The sequence below is a fragment of the Plecotus auritus genome, assembly GCF_963455305.1.
Source record: "Plecotus auritus genome assembly, chromosome: 8".
Taxonomy (NCBI): domain Eukaryota; kingdom Metazoa; phylum Chordata; class Mammalia; order Chiroptera; family Vespertilionidae; genus Plecotus; species Plecotus auritus.
In genome coordinates, this window is record NC_137782.1 from 35,792,605 (window position 1) to 35,805,030 (window position 12,426).

The 12,426-nt window shown below is 37.5% G+C and overlaps 1 protein-coding gene across 1 annotated transcript in view; it reads right to left on the minus strand.

Annotated features, from left to right (window-relative positions):
• The window catches only part of ARHGAP28 (Rho GTPase activating protein 28), a 141,497-nt gene that overhangs the window by 17,478 nt on the left and 111,593 nt on the right, over positions 1–12,426 (minus strand). The window contains exons 10-13 of the mRNA XM_080683466.1: positions 9,157–9,319; positions 3,385–3,467; positions 795–992; positions 343–456 (exon numbers count right to left, since the gene is read on the minus strand). Coding sequence (XP_080539592.1) covers positions 343–456; positions 795–992; positions 3,385–3,467; positions 9,157–9,319 — 558 coding nt within the window. The remainder of the gene's footprint in view (positions 1–342; positions 457–794; positions 993–3,384; positions 3,468–9,156; positions 9,320–12,426) is intronic.

Genomic DNA, 12,426 nt, shown 5'->3' on the forward strand with positions numbered 1-12,426 from the left:
TCTTTCTCTATGTATTAGGTATTTTAAATTCTTAAATCTCATTCGTAGTGATTAAAACATCAACATTCAGTTTTTGTGAGAACCATTTTAGCCTAAAGTACTTGACAGAATAAAACAGTAAGTAAGCATGATAGAGATATTTCAGAAACTTCAACCAAAATGCATAGCAAAATAAAAAGACCACAGTGTTCTGCCATGGACACAATTTCCACAAAGTTTATAGTCACAAGACTGGCAAGTGGTGAGAATATAAAATTTCTGGTTCTAAATGACAAGCTACTTTTGCCTCACTCTGAGAAATAAAAACCTGGTAGTAACACTTGCCTCCGTGTTTATTATTACCTCTCGTTCTATGGTCTTCCTCCTTAGCAACTTTTTGACACTTGGGAGCTGCTTCTTTAACAACATGGTGGCTTCATTCATTCTTCGGACTTGATTGATTAAGAAAGATGGGACCTGGAGAAGAAAAATAGCTTGACCTGAAGGAAAACACTCAAACTAAACCTTCCCACTAGATTCTGTCGTCAGTTATGGTAATTCATAGCCACTCAGTATTCTGTGGCATTTGTCCTTGTAAAAATTAGAAAAAAAACTATTAGAATTCATATTTAAAAAGAGAGGACAAGTTCAGGAGCAGCTCTCAAAAAATGTATAACGATACCACAGGTAACCTGGGATTATATTCTCATATTTCCTCCCTGTGACTAAGGGCATTGCTTCCTCATGGAGCCATTGTTTCTTGAGTGCTGGTAGACTTCAAAGGAGTACATTAAGGTTATCACACTATTACTCACCTTCCACAGAATTTTCTGGTAGTTAAGCATTAGGCGGATGATGTGGGCTGCAGTGTTTGCTAAGCGTAATTCTTCATAGTCAGAATGCTTGCTTCTACTGAAGAAAAGGTTTGGTGCCATTATAGTAGAAATGTTCCATATGCTCATTCGGTTCTTTGATTCATTGGCAATCACTTTATTGAAGAATGTCATGAGGGCCTAAAAAGATACAGCATTGTGTCACACTAATGTAAATTATCAAAAGGTGCCAATGATCATGTTCATTTATTTCTGTACCCATTTACTGTGCCTCAGGAAAATTGTCAGATTATTCTCAGAAGTACAGAATGGCTAAATGTCATGCTCCCCTTCACTTGTTTAAAAGTGCTGATGAGAAATGTGAATAGTTTTTATGAAGTTTAGTATAGTGGAATCTCTATAAATAATAGTTTGCATTATCTTTTCTTTTATCCTAAATAAGTTTGACAAATACTAAAATTAAGTAATAAACTAGGACTAAAAAATACGTATCTCAAAAAAGATAAATAACATGTAATGCAATTTCATTTTGAAGAAAAGTAATTCTAAAAAAACCCAAAAACACCCTTAAAGCATCACTACTAAAAACTACCGTTTTCTTTGGAAAGGGAAATCCATTTTTTTTAAAAAAATGAGTATCTCATTCCTCAGGCCAAATGTAAACAAAATTGAAAAAATTTTAAATTTTACTTAGTGGATATCAGTTTTCCATTGTTTTTCAATTTTGGAATCTTCAGTAGACCAAAGGAAAATGCTTACATGCAGCTGTTGTAAAATGTTTTTTTTAAAAAAAGCTTTGAGAAAGCTTAATAACAGTTTGGCTAAGCCAACAAAGTATAAATGTTTATCAGACCTTCTGAAATTCACCAAGAGGACTGAAATCCTGAAGGGAGATGCTCTTTAGTTTCCCAAGTTTGAATTCTGCTATAGTATTTGTAATGAGAAAATGGACAGCACATAAGAATAATAATAGTTAACATTTATCTGCGGGTTTATTATGAGTCAGGCATTATTCTTAGTACTTTATATATATATCCACTGATTTTATTATATTTCAAAATCTTGTGTGGTAGGTACCAGTATTAATACCATTTTATAGATGAGAAACTAAGGTGAGGAAGGATTGATAGCTTTGTTAAGCATCAGTTCATTAAGTAGCAAAGCCAGGATTTGAACTGAAGACATCTGATTCTTGAGCCAGAGCTCTTGATCTCTATGTACACCACACCAACTTCAATCTTAGTTCCAGTCACAATTTAGAATGGGAGAGAGAAAGGAAGGAAGGAGGGGAAGGGGGGAGGGAAACTGGGAGCAGGAAAAAGGGGGGAGAGAGAGAGAGAGAGAGAAAGAGAGATATTGATTCTTCACAAGTTCCGTAATGTTTTTGAGGATCTTCTGTTAGAAATGTATTGAATTTCCTCATTATTACTACATCCTCAATTATATGAAAGGATAGATGATATTTTGACTGAGATATCTGATACCTGATGCATTTTTTGAATAAAAGATCATTGCTTAGACAAAGTCAAAAACTAATAAATTCCAGCTTTTGAAAAATTATGAATTTGTATCAGAGAAAGTTCTTATGCCATAGCCAACCCCCATCTTTGTGTTGAGGATATAATTAACATATAATTAACATAGGTGTTTTCACTATGTGGGAGGAAGGGTCCTCATCAAATTAAAATGTCTGATAAGAGTCAGCATTAAGAATCATATTTGTTTTCAGCATTATGTTTACTGGCTTCAAAATTATTGGCTCTTTCTAACTCATCTAACCTAATTTCAAAGATTCTCAACACCTATTATACTTAGATAACAAATGCCCTATTGTATACAGAATCACTATCAAAATAGCAAGAGAAACTTTGATTTTTTACCAACATACAGCAACAAAATGAATTTGAAATGAAGGGAGCGATATTTGGGATGAAGAACTATGGAACAGGATTCTATCAAATGTTCTATCATATGTTAATGGGCAGATCACTTTTCTGAGTTTAATTTTCCTAATTCATAAAATGACAAGTTCCTATCTTGTAACCTCTAAAATTCAGAGATTGTAGAATTCTTTAAATTGAATTTGCAAATGTTAAGGCATGAACATTAAAAAAAATTAAATCACTGATTTCAAAATTCCTCCCCAAGGACACTCCTCAGATCTTTTGCCACTAGACTGAGGTGGGCAGCTGAGGACCAGCAATTAGAGAGTTTTATATTTTACAACTTACATAATATTCTTGTTTATTTCTGACATCATTCTACTTAAGTCTTCCATGTTTGCTTTTCTAATCCTAATCCTAACCCTAGCCCAGGGCCTGGCACATGGTAGACATTCAATATCTAACAGACGGAATGAATGAAACTGAAATGTTCAAAGAAGACTCCAGGATTTACATTCTCTCTTATCTTCCTCCAGAGAACAGCAATGGGAGCATGGAAGGGAAACAGGTTTGCAGCATGCTCAGCTTGTTTTTCACTTGTTTGTCATCTTGTTTTTCGCTTTTCCATCTGAGCCATTTCCTCTGACCAACAAGAGCCACTGACAAAGCATGAGGTCAATCCAACATACCTGAGCTGTGTCCCTGTTGGCATCAGGCAGTGCCATGACCATGAGGTGTAAGGCTTGAAACTGTACTTTGATGTGAGGCCCTCCTAACAAGAAAACAGAAATAACCACTCATTTGGAACACCACTGATGTATGCTGACAGCATTCCTCGCTAACATCTGGTGGCAGAGGAGGGCTCCTGACTGCTCTCGGTGGTAAGGACTCTGTTTTTGTGCCCAACAATTAAATTTGTTGGTGTGGACAGTCTATCAGCTCCCCTCTCACATCCCGTGATGCCATTGTAGAGACAGGTGGCCAAGATCCTCAAAATAATTCTGGATTTGTACTAGTATAACATTTCCCATTTCAAAGTACTTTCACAGACCTTGCTTTACTTTTATGCTATAAACAGAAGGCTTGAAGCTCAATTCAAGAGAAAATAAATCTTGTTTCCACATAAAGAAGCAGCAAAATATAATTATTAGGAACATGGGCCATATAAGCAGCTTCCAATCCTGCAGGTACTGCTTAGTCCCTGAGTGACTTTGGGCAGGCTATTTCACCCCTCGTTGCTCCACTTTTATCATTTGCAAAATGTAAGTAGTCTTTACACCTCCCTCACTGGGCTGTTATAAAATTTAAATGACTTAAAACTCAAAATGGAGTAAAGACTTATACAAAAGACCTGGAACCATAAAACTCCTAGAAGAAAGCATGGCAGTGGGTCCTTGACATATGTCTTGGTGATGAATTTCTGAATCTGACACCAAAAGCAAAAGCAGCAGAAAGAAAAATTAACAAGTAGGACTATATCAAACTTAAAAGCATTTACACAGGAAAGGATATAATCCACAAAATGAAAAGGCAACCTGCTTAATGTGAGAAATATTTGCATATCATTACATCTGTGAATCATTATATATTAAGGGGCAAATATCCAAAACATAAAGAACTAATACAACTCATAGCAAAAAACCCCAAACAATCTGATTTAAAAATGGGCAGAAGAACAGTCATTTTTCCAAAGACATATAGGTGGCCAACAGGTACAAGAAAAGATGCTCACCATCATTAATCATCAGGGAAATGCAAATCAAACCACAATGAAATATTACCTCACACCTGTTAGAATGGCTATTATAAAAAAGACAGTAACAAGTGTTGGCAGGGATATGGAGAAAGGGGAACCCTTGTGTACAGTTGGTGGGAATGTAAATTGGTACAGCCACTAAGGAAAACAGTATGGAGGTGACTCAAAAAATTAAAAACGTATGATCATATGATCCAGCAACTCACTTCTGGGTATTTATCCTAAGAAAATGAAAACACTAACTGGAAAAGACATATGCATCCCAGTGTTCACTGCACCATTATTTACATTAGTCAGAATATGGAAACAACCCAAGCGTCCAGTTATAGATAAATGGAAAAAGAGAATGTGTTACACACACACACACACTGTGGATATTATTCAGCCATAAAAAATGAAATCTTGCCATTTGCAATAACATGAATGGACCTTTAGGGCATTGTGCTAAGTGAAATAAGTCAGACAGAGAAAGACTAATAGTATCGGATCTCCCTTATATGTGGAATCTAAATCTAAAAAATACCCTCCAAAAAAAAATTCATAGATACAGAGGACAGCTTTGGGAAAAAAACCCCAAACATTACTGAAACATACTTAAGGCTTTGTGATTTGGGCAATTACATAAAATCCATTTATAAATGCTCAAATTATACTTAAGTGGGATTGTGATCTATGCCCTATCCTTTATAGTTTTTCCTGGGTTGTAATAATTACAGAAATGGCAAGATTTTAGTACCAGTTGAGTCTCTCAGGGGATTTTTTTGCCACCAATAATTTTGAAAAGTATGGACCAATTTGCCTTTGCCATTGTGTATGCTTTATGTAGTATGTGGACTAAAGTGCTGGACATTCACTTTGGTGCCTCTGGGTAAATGTTTTGAGAATGTCCCATCCATTGCTGTGTAAGAGACAGTGCTGAGATATCTTCTATTTTATGTAAGGACAGATTGTTACATATGAATTAGTACCTCTTATTAAAGTATGGATTCATGAAATCGGAGAGAAAACCTTTTAACACCAAGAGCAACAAGATCAATAAAAGGTGCTTTTGTGCATAGTGGTTTATGGATAGAGTAATCCCTTTACCTTAAGAAATGTGGGCTTTATATATGCATGCATATAAGCATAACCAATGGACACAGACAGTAGGGGAGTGAGGGCATGTGCTGGAGGGTGGGAGTGGCCGGAGAGAGGTCACTAGGGGGGAAAAGGAGACATATGTAATACTTTAAACAATAAAGAATTAAATTAAAAAAATAAATAAAGAAAAAAATGTGAGCTTTATTTCATAACTAAGATTTCCTTTGTATGTTGGACTGCCTCTAAAAATTCATTTGTTTCTTCTTCATATGGGGGTATCTCAGGATGTTAGAAAATCTTTTTGTTTTCACATCATGCCTGTAGTGGGACATGGAACATGATGCCGGCCTGCATCCACCCCCCGCCCCCCCGGCCCCCGCTTTTCAGGACTGAAGGACTAATCCCTCAGCTGGCAGCTCTTCCTAGAAAGTGCTCTCCCCAGCTGTTTTGCCTAAGGTCAGGATGTCTTCTGAGGTTCCGTCTATATCCACGCACAGCCCAATTCAGAATAAAAATGCCCAACTTTCTCACTGTACTGGGAAACAATTCTGAAAGGCCACCCAGCTTCAGAGCTCTCCAGAGGGTTGCATGAGGTCTTGGCTCAGACTGCACCACTACCCAGCCTTATCCTCTGCCCAATTCTGCTTCCTTTCCCTTCCCTTTCAGAAGTGTGGAACCCAAGTGTACACCCTAATAAATGTTCTACACACACTATGAGATGCTGCTTCTGGGGAATCCAACAAAGCTTCAATCATGAGCCATTTCTAAGGCATATGATGAGCAAAGATGATAACTTAAAACTTTAAACAAGGTAGCTTCTGTAAACAGAATGCCCGGCATTAAAAAAGAAAGATTAAGTAAGTTAATATGTGTAGAGTGTTCACATCAGTGCCTCTAAGTCGTTACCTGTATGCGTGTTTTCTCTTGTTCTGATTAATGACACGTATTCTAGATCTTAAATGGACATTTAGGGAAGGTGATTCTATTTGGATCTCTGGAGATTGTTGATATTTTATTTCTTGACAATGACAGAAGATGGCGCTAGACGTTTGGCATTTATGCTTTTGTTCTCAATGCCAGCTCTTCCCATTTCAGGGAAGGGATTTTAGCAATTCCATCCACAACTGGTTAACCTACACCAGCTGTGCTGAAAATGTGGCGTTTACTACAGCACCCAGGTTTTGCTTTGTCTCTTTGTATTCTCCTCAAAATGGTCTCTTAGTGGGGAGTTCCTGGCAGGAAGCATTATGTTCTACAATCCCTGGGGAGTTCTCAAGTTGATGAAAAATCTATCTATGTATAGTCAATGGATGGAAGGCAGTCAGCTGCTTATAGTCACTTAGCTTCACAATACTGGAAACACTCCTGTGACCAGGTACTTGTTACAAGAGGTTGTGTGCACCCAAGTTAGGAGTAGATGAGGAATACAAATAAACACATAATGAAGGAACAGTTGGAAGGTGTATTTATAGGATTGTGTCATATTTTCTCAACACAATCCCCATGTAGATTTCTGGAAACGTATGTCAAATTTGTAAACAAAAATGACACAGGTGCAGGATATTTCTGAAAACTGCTAATGCATGCTGACATGAGTTTGATTAAATAACAGGACTATCAGGAGCACATCTCAGTACATATTTAGGGACAGAGAAAGCATTATTTTAATGAGGACTGCTAAGGGCTGCCTATAATCTTCCAATGTAATCCCAAAAAACCTCTATGGGGGAGATAATAGATGCAGACTGTATCTCCATCAATTTCAGATAAATGATAAAGTTTCTGTTAAGATTAAAAATCTAAACTGGCAAATAATCCATTTTCATTTTATTTAGGAAACCTGGCCCTACTCTGTTTTGTGTTTAATGGTTTGGTACTTAATTCATTTATTGCATCCTAGTTAAGTCTTCTTTGTCCTGAGGTCATTATTTCCTTAGACAGCTACCAAAGTTTTCATGCAAATAGCTCAGGTTTGATTGATGAACTATTAGTCCTTTAATTTTATGGACAACATTTGTTCCAAGTTTGAAAATATAAAGTAATTACCCTAGTGGAAGTGACTCTATATCCTCTATACCAGTGGTCGCGAGCCACATGCAGCTCTTTGGCCCCTTGAGTGTGGCTCCTCCACAAAATACCATGGCCTGGGCGAGTCTATTTTGAAGAAGTGGCATTAGAAGAAGTTTAAGTTTAAAAAAATTTGGCTCTCAAAAGAAATTTCAATCGTTGTACTGTTGATATTTGGCTCTGTTGACTAATGAGTTTGCCGACCACTGCTCTATACTGTTTCAGAGTATAAAGAGGGGCAGATTTAACACACATACCCACGGCTATAATTCTTCACTTCAGAAAATCTCATTACAACTAAAGTTTACTCTACCTGGCAAAAGGCTGTATTCCCTGCTGGTAGTAGCCCTGACCTTTGGGCTTCCCTGTGGGGTCAGCTGGTTTCAAATCATTCACTGTAATGCAGTATTTTTCACTTTCAGAATCATACAAAGAAATGTGGACTCCTCTGTGAGCCTTTTCAGGGTACTTCCCAGATCCTTTCCCTTAAATGAAGTGTACTGGCTGCAGACAGAGAGGGAGGAGCAGAGCTGAGCAGCTGCTGCCTCATTATTTGCGGCGTGTCCTCTCAGTCTGCCCATAGCCCTTTTCTGTCCATGTAGAATCGCCATTTACTTAACAGGCTTGTACAGTAAGTCCTCAAATACCATCTTCTCCATTCAACATTGTTTCGTCATAATGTTGGTGTGATGCTCTAAGAACTTAACTCTTGTTTACATCCATTAGCCTCTGATAAAACTGGTTTCCTCGTAATTGTTTCACTTAAAGTTGCAGAATCTATCAATGACAAGTGAGGATTTACTGTACATACTTAGGTCTGTGATCCCTGAATTTCTCAGGTTAGTAGTGAAAGCCGTACTATTTAGCTCCATTCTACTTTTCTAAATGTCTCTCTTGTCACACCCTCCAAAATATTCAACCCTTAGGCTGAAGCCATGACAAATCATTCCCTCATTGCCAAACACAACGTACTTTCCATTACTATCCTTTTATCAAAGTACTCACTTAAGGCCTAATCTACGTGACTTTGTAATTTTCAGAAGTACTACGTGATCTAATTTTCAAAGAGAAAACACATTCTGTGTAACATTTATTATGTGTTACATCATCAGGACAGGATTTTAGAGTCAAAGAAGAGAGAGGACTTACATATTTTTAAGGACTATTACACACCAGACACTATTCTAGATGTTTTCATCCAATAGCCACAACACTGACACGTAACTATTAACTGCAGTTTACCGGCACACTGATGAAGCCCAGAAAGGTTCACTGCATGGCTAACAATTGGTTGAGCAGGAATTTAAATCTCGAGAGTCTATTCCTTCTGGAAACCTCTCTACCTTTTAATGATTATAAAACTCTCTAAATCATATCTATCAGATTAATTATGTAAAGAGATGACTGCTTACCATCAAACACAATATTTCACCAAGCATTGCCAGGAAAGAGCAAATATACACTTTGGATCACATTTTATTTTGTATCTTTCTTCTACTCTAAGTCACTTTATTGACCTTATATCTTAGTCCATTCACACTTAACATCTTCCACCTACTTTCCATTAGAGTGATGAAGGCAGGTATATATTCCACAGGGAAGAGAGAAGTGGGTAGTTCTCTGAAAAAGGCTTTCAACATCACTGCAGCTTCTCTATGGCACATTTTGTCCCATTTAAATTTGTCAGTATTAAACTTGGCATCCAGTTCTTCACGGTATTGCTGAAAATCAAGGAAAATAGTAAATCTTAATGAGCTTTTACCACCTGACCCCCTCCACTCCACTTTGAAAGCTGTTCTCACACAAACTATTAAAAAGCCTAACTTTTCCCAAAATGATTAAAGAATTGAAATAGTTATTTCTGAATTAATTTTAAAAAATGGTTTTCTAGAATCTTTTTGAACAATGTTAATCTTGAAATCATTGGCTAATTCTGCACAAATATAAGAATTTTTTCCTCAGGTCATAATTTCATTTATGTGGTTTTGGCAGAATGCCACCTATCCCTACATGATAATGCAGTTAGACTGTTAGATTTTGACAAAGACTCCATTTCTTTTTTATCCTGGTCATCTAGAATTTCTAAATTAGATCATGAATGTATGCCTCTCAGTTAATTCACATCCAGAATAAAGAAACTCTGATCTCATTCAACCTACAAACCAATGACACCTTCCTGGAGCAGTTATGGCAAAGTTTTAAGCCAAGACATACACATGTCTCCCACATGTGTGCATGCTTATCCAATCCTTCAGAAGGTTTGGAACATTGTGTAAATACTTTAAGAAACAAAACACTAAGCCTCCTTAAGTTCTACTTGGGTTATACATTTATGTTATCAATTCATTTGATCAGTGCCACCAATTCTTCATGTTTCTTTTTCAAAGTCAAACTCACTTTCTACTGCTCCCTTCACCTACAGATGTTACTATTAATAGCAGATAGTTAAGTCAATTCCCTGATTGACCTTAACAGTTCCAAAAAGGATACTTACAATGTAACTTTGAAAACTCTCTATTTCTTTAAGACCCCTGCTTTATTCCTAGGAGAAGCCTAATTCTTCCAGTCTTAGACATGCATAGCCAGAGTCAGTTTTTTTAAATTTATTATTATTTTATTGTTTAAAGTATTACAAATAGTAGTACATATGTCTCCTTTTTTTTCCAATTGACCTTCCCCCAGCATCCCCTACCCGCTGGCACATGCTCTCCCCGCCAACCCCAGTGTCTTGTGTCTACTGGTTATGCTTATATACATGTATACAAGTCCTTCGGTTGATCTCTTACCTTCCCCCACACCAACCCTCTCTAGCCTTCCTGCTGTAGTTTGACAGTCTGTTCAATGTTTCTCTGTATCTATTTTTGTTCATCAGTTTATAATGTTTTTTACTATCCATAAATGAGTGAGATCATGGGAGAACATATTTGCCAATGTTATCTCTGATAAGGGTTTAATCTCCAACATTTACAGGGAACTCATACAACTTAACAAGAGAAAGATAAACAGACCAATAAAAAAATGGCAAAGGACCTAAATAGACACTTTTCAAAATAGGACATTCAGGAAGCCAAGAGACATATGAAAACATGCTCAAAGTCACTAATCATCTGAGAGATGCAAATCAAAACAACAATGTGGTACTACCTCACACCTGTCAGAATGGCTATCATCAACAAATCAACAAACCAGTGCTGGCGAGGATGCGGAGAAAAAGGAACCCTCGTGCACTGCTGGTGGGAATGCAGACTGGTGCAGCCACTGTGGAAAACAGTATGGCGTTTCCTCAAAAAATTAAAAATGGAACTGCCATTTGATCCAGTAATACCACTCCCAGGAATATATCCCAAGAAAAGAGAAACACGAATCAGAAAGGATATATGCACCCCTATGTTCATAGCAGCACAATTTACAATAACTAAGATTTGGAAACAGCCTAATTGCCCATCAGCAGATGAGTGGATTAGAAAACTGGTACATCTACACAATGGAATACTATGCTGCTATAAAAAAGAAGAAATTCTTACCATTTGCAACAGCATGGATAGAACTGGAGAGTATTATGCTAAGTGAAATAAGCCAGAGTCAGTTTTTATAGCAGACTTTTTCCTCCCTAGGAGCAGCTCATTATCCACCCCAGAAATAAATGCTCCCAGGGGTGCCCTGGCAGGACACATCTTAATAGACACAGAAACGATTCCAAGTCATCTTTTGATGACATCGAGAGATTTTTCTTATTTTCCTTGAGAAGCTCTCAATATACAGCAATCAATCAACCTCTGCTGATAAACACACTTATAAAGCATTGAAGCATGCATATAAAACTCTTGCTGAATAAAAGGAAGTGTAGACTGGGATCTAAGAAAAAGAGGATGCATGAGATAGATTCTTTGCCTTTAGGCATCTTATAGTTCAGTGGATACAACTAGTTCATGTACTCATAATGCTAACTTAGGGTGTTAAACACTCTAAGAAAGGTCACTATTGAATGCTATGAATTCATGAAAGAGAATCAAACTCTGCTAGGGCAAAGTGATAAAGACTAGTAAGGAGTTTGCCAGAAGAGGAAAGAGAAGGGTGTCATGGACAGAAGAAACTGCTCAAGCAGCGATACAAATCCAAGGAGGGCCAAGGGGTCTGGGAACTCCAATTAGTTCAGTGTTGCTGGTGCATCGCGGGCAAGGAGGTGAATAAAGAGAAAGACAAGGCTGAGGAATACACCAGAGGTGACTGGACTTCATTCTGTAGGCAATGAGGCAACATGGAACAATTCCAAGAGAAGGACATGGTAACATTTCTTTTCTTACAGCCAGATGCAAAAGTGATTTGGAGGAATGTGGTGCTTGGCACTAAAGAGCAGGCTAACCCTGGCCGACGCTAAGTGATTAGAGTGTCAGCACACACAATGAAGGGTCTCGGGTTCAATTCCTGGCCAAGGGCATGTACCTTGGTTGTGGGTTCATTCCCTGGCTCTGGTTGGGGCTTGTACAGGAGGCAACCAATTGATGGTCTTTCTCACATCTCTCTTTCCCTCTTTCTCCCTTCTCTCCCTCCCTTCCACTCTCTTTAAAAATCAATGAAACTTCATTGGTGAGGATTAACAAAAAGAAGAGCAGGCTAGAGGCAAGGAAATCAGTTATTAGAAAATTGACGAATATGTGGAGATTAAATAATTTGCCAGCGAACAACCAATGGATCAAAACAGAAATCAAAGGAAAAACTAAAAAATACCTTGAGGCAAACAAAAATGGAAACACAACATACCAAACTTTGTAAGATGCAGCAAAAGCAGTTTTAGGAGGGAAGTTCATAGTGATTAAATGCTTACCTC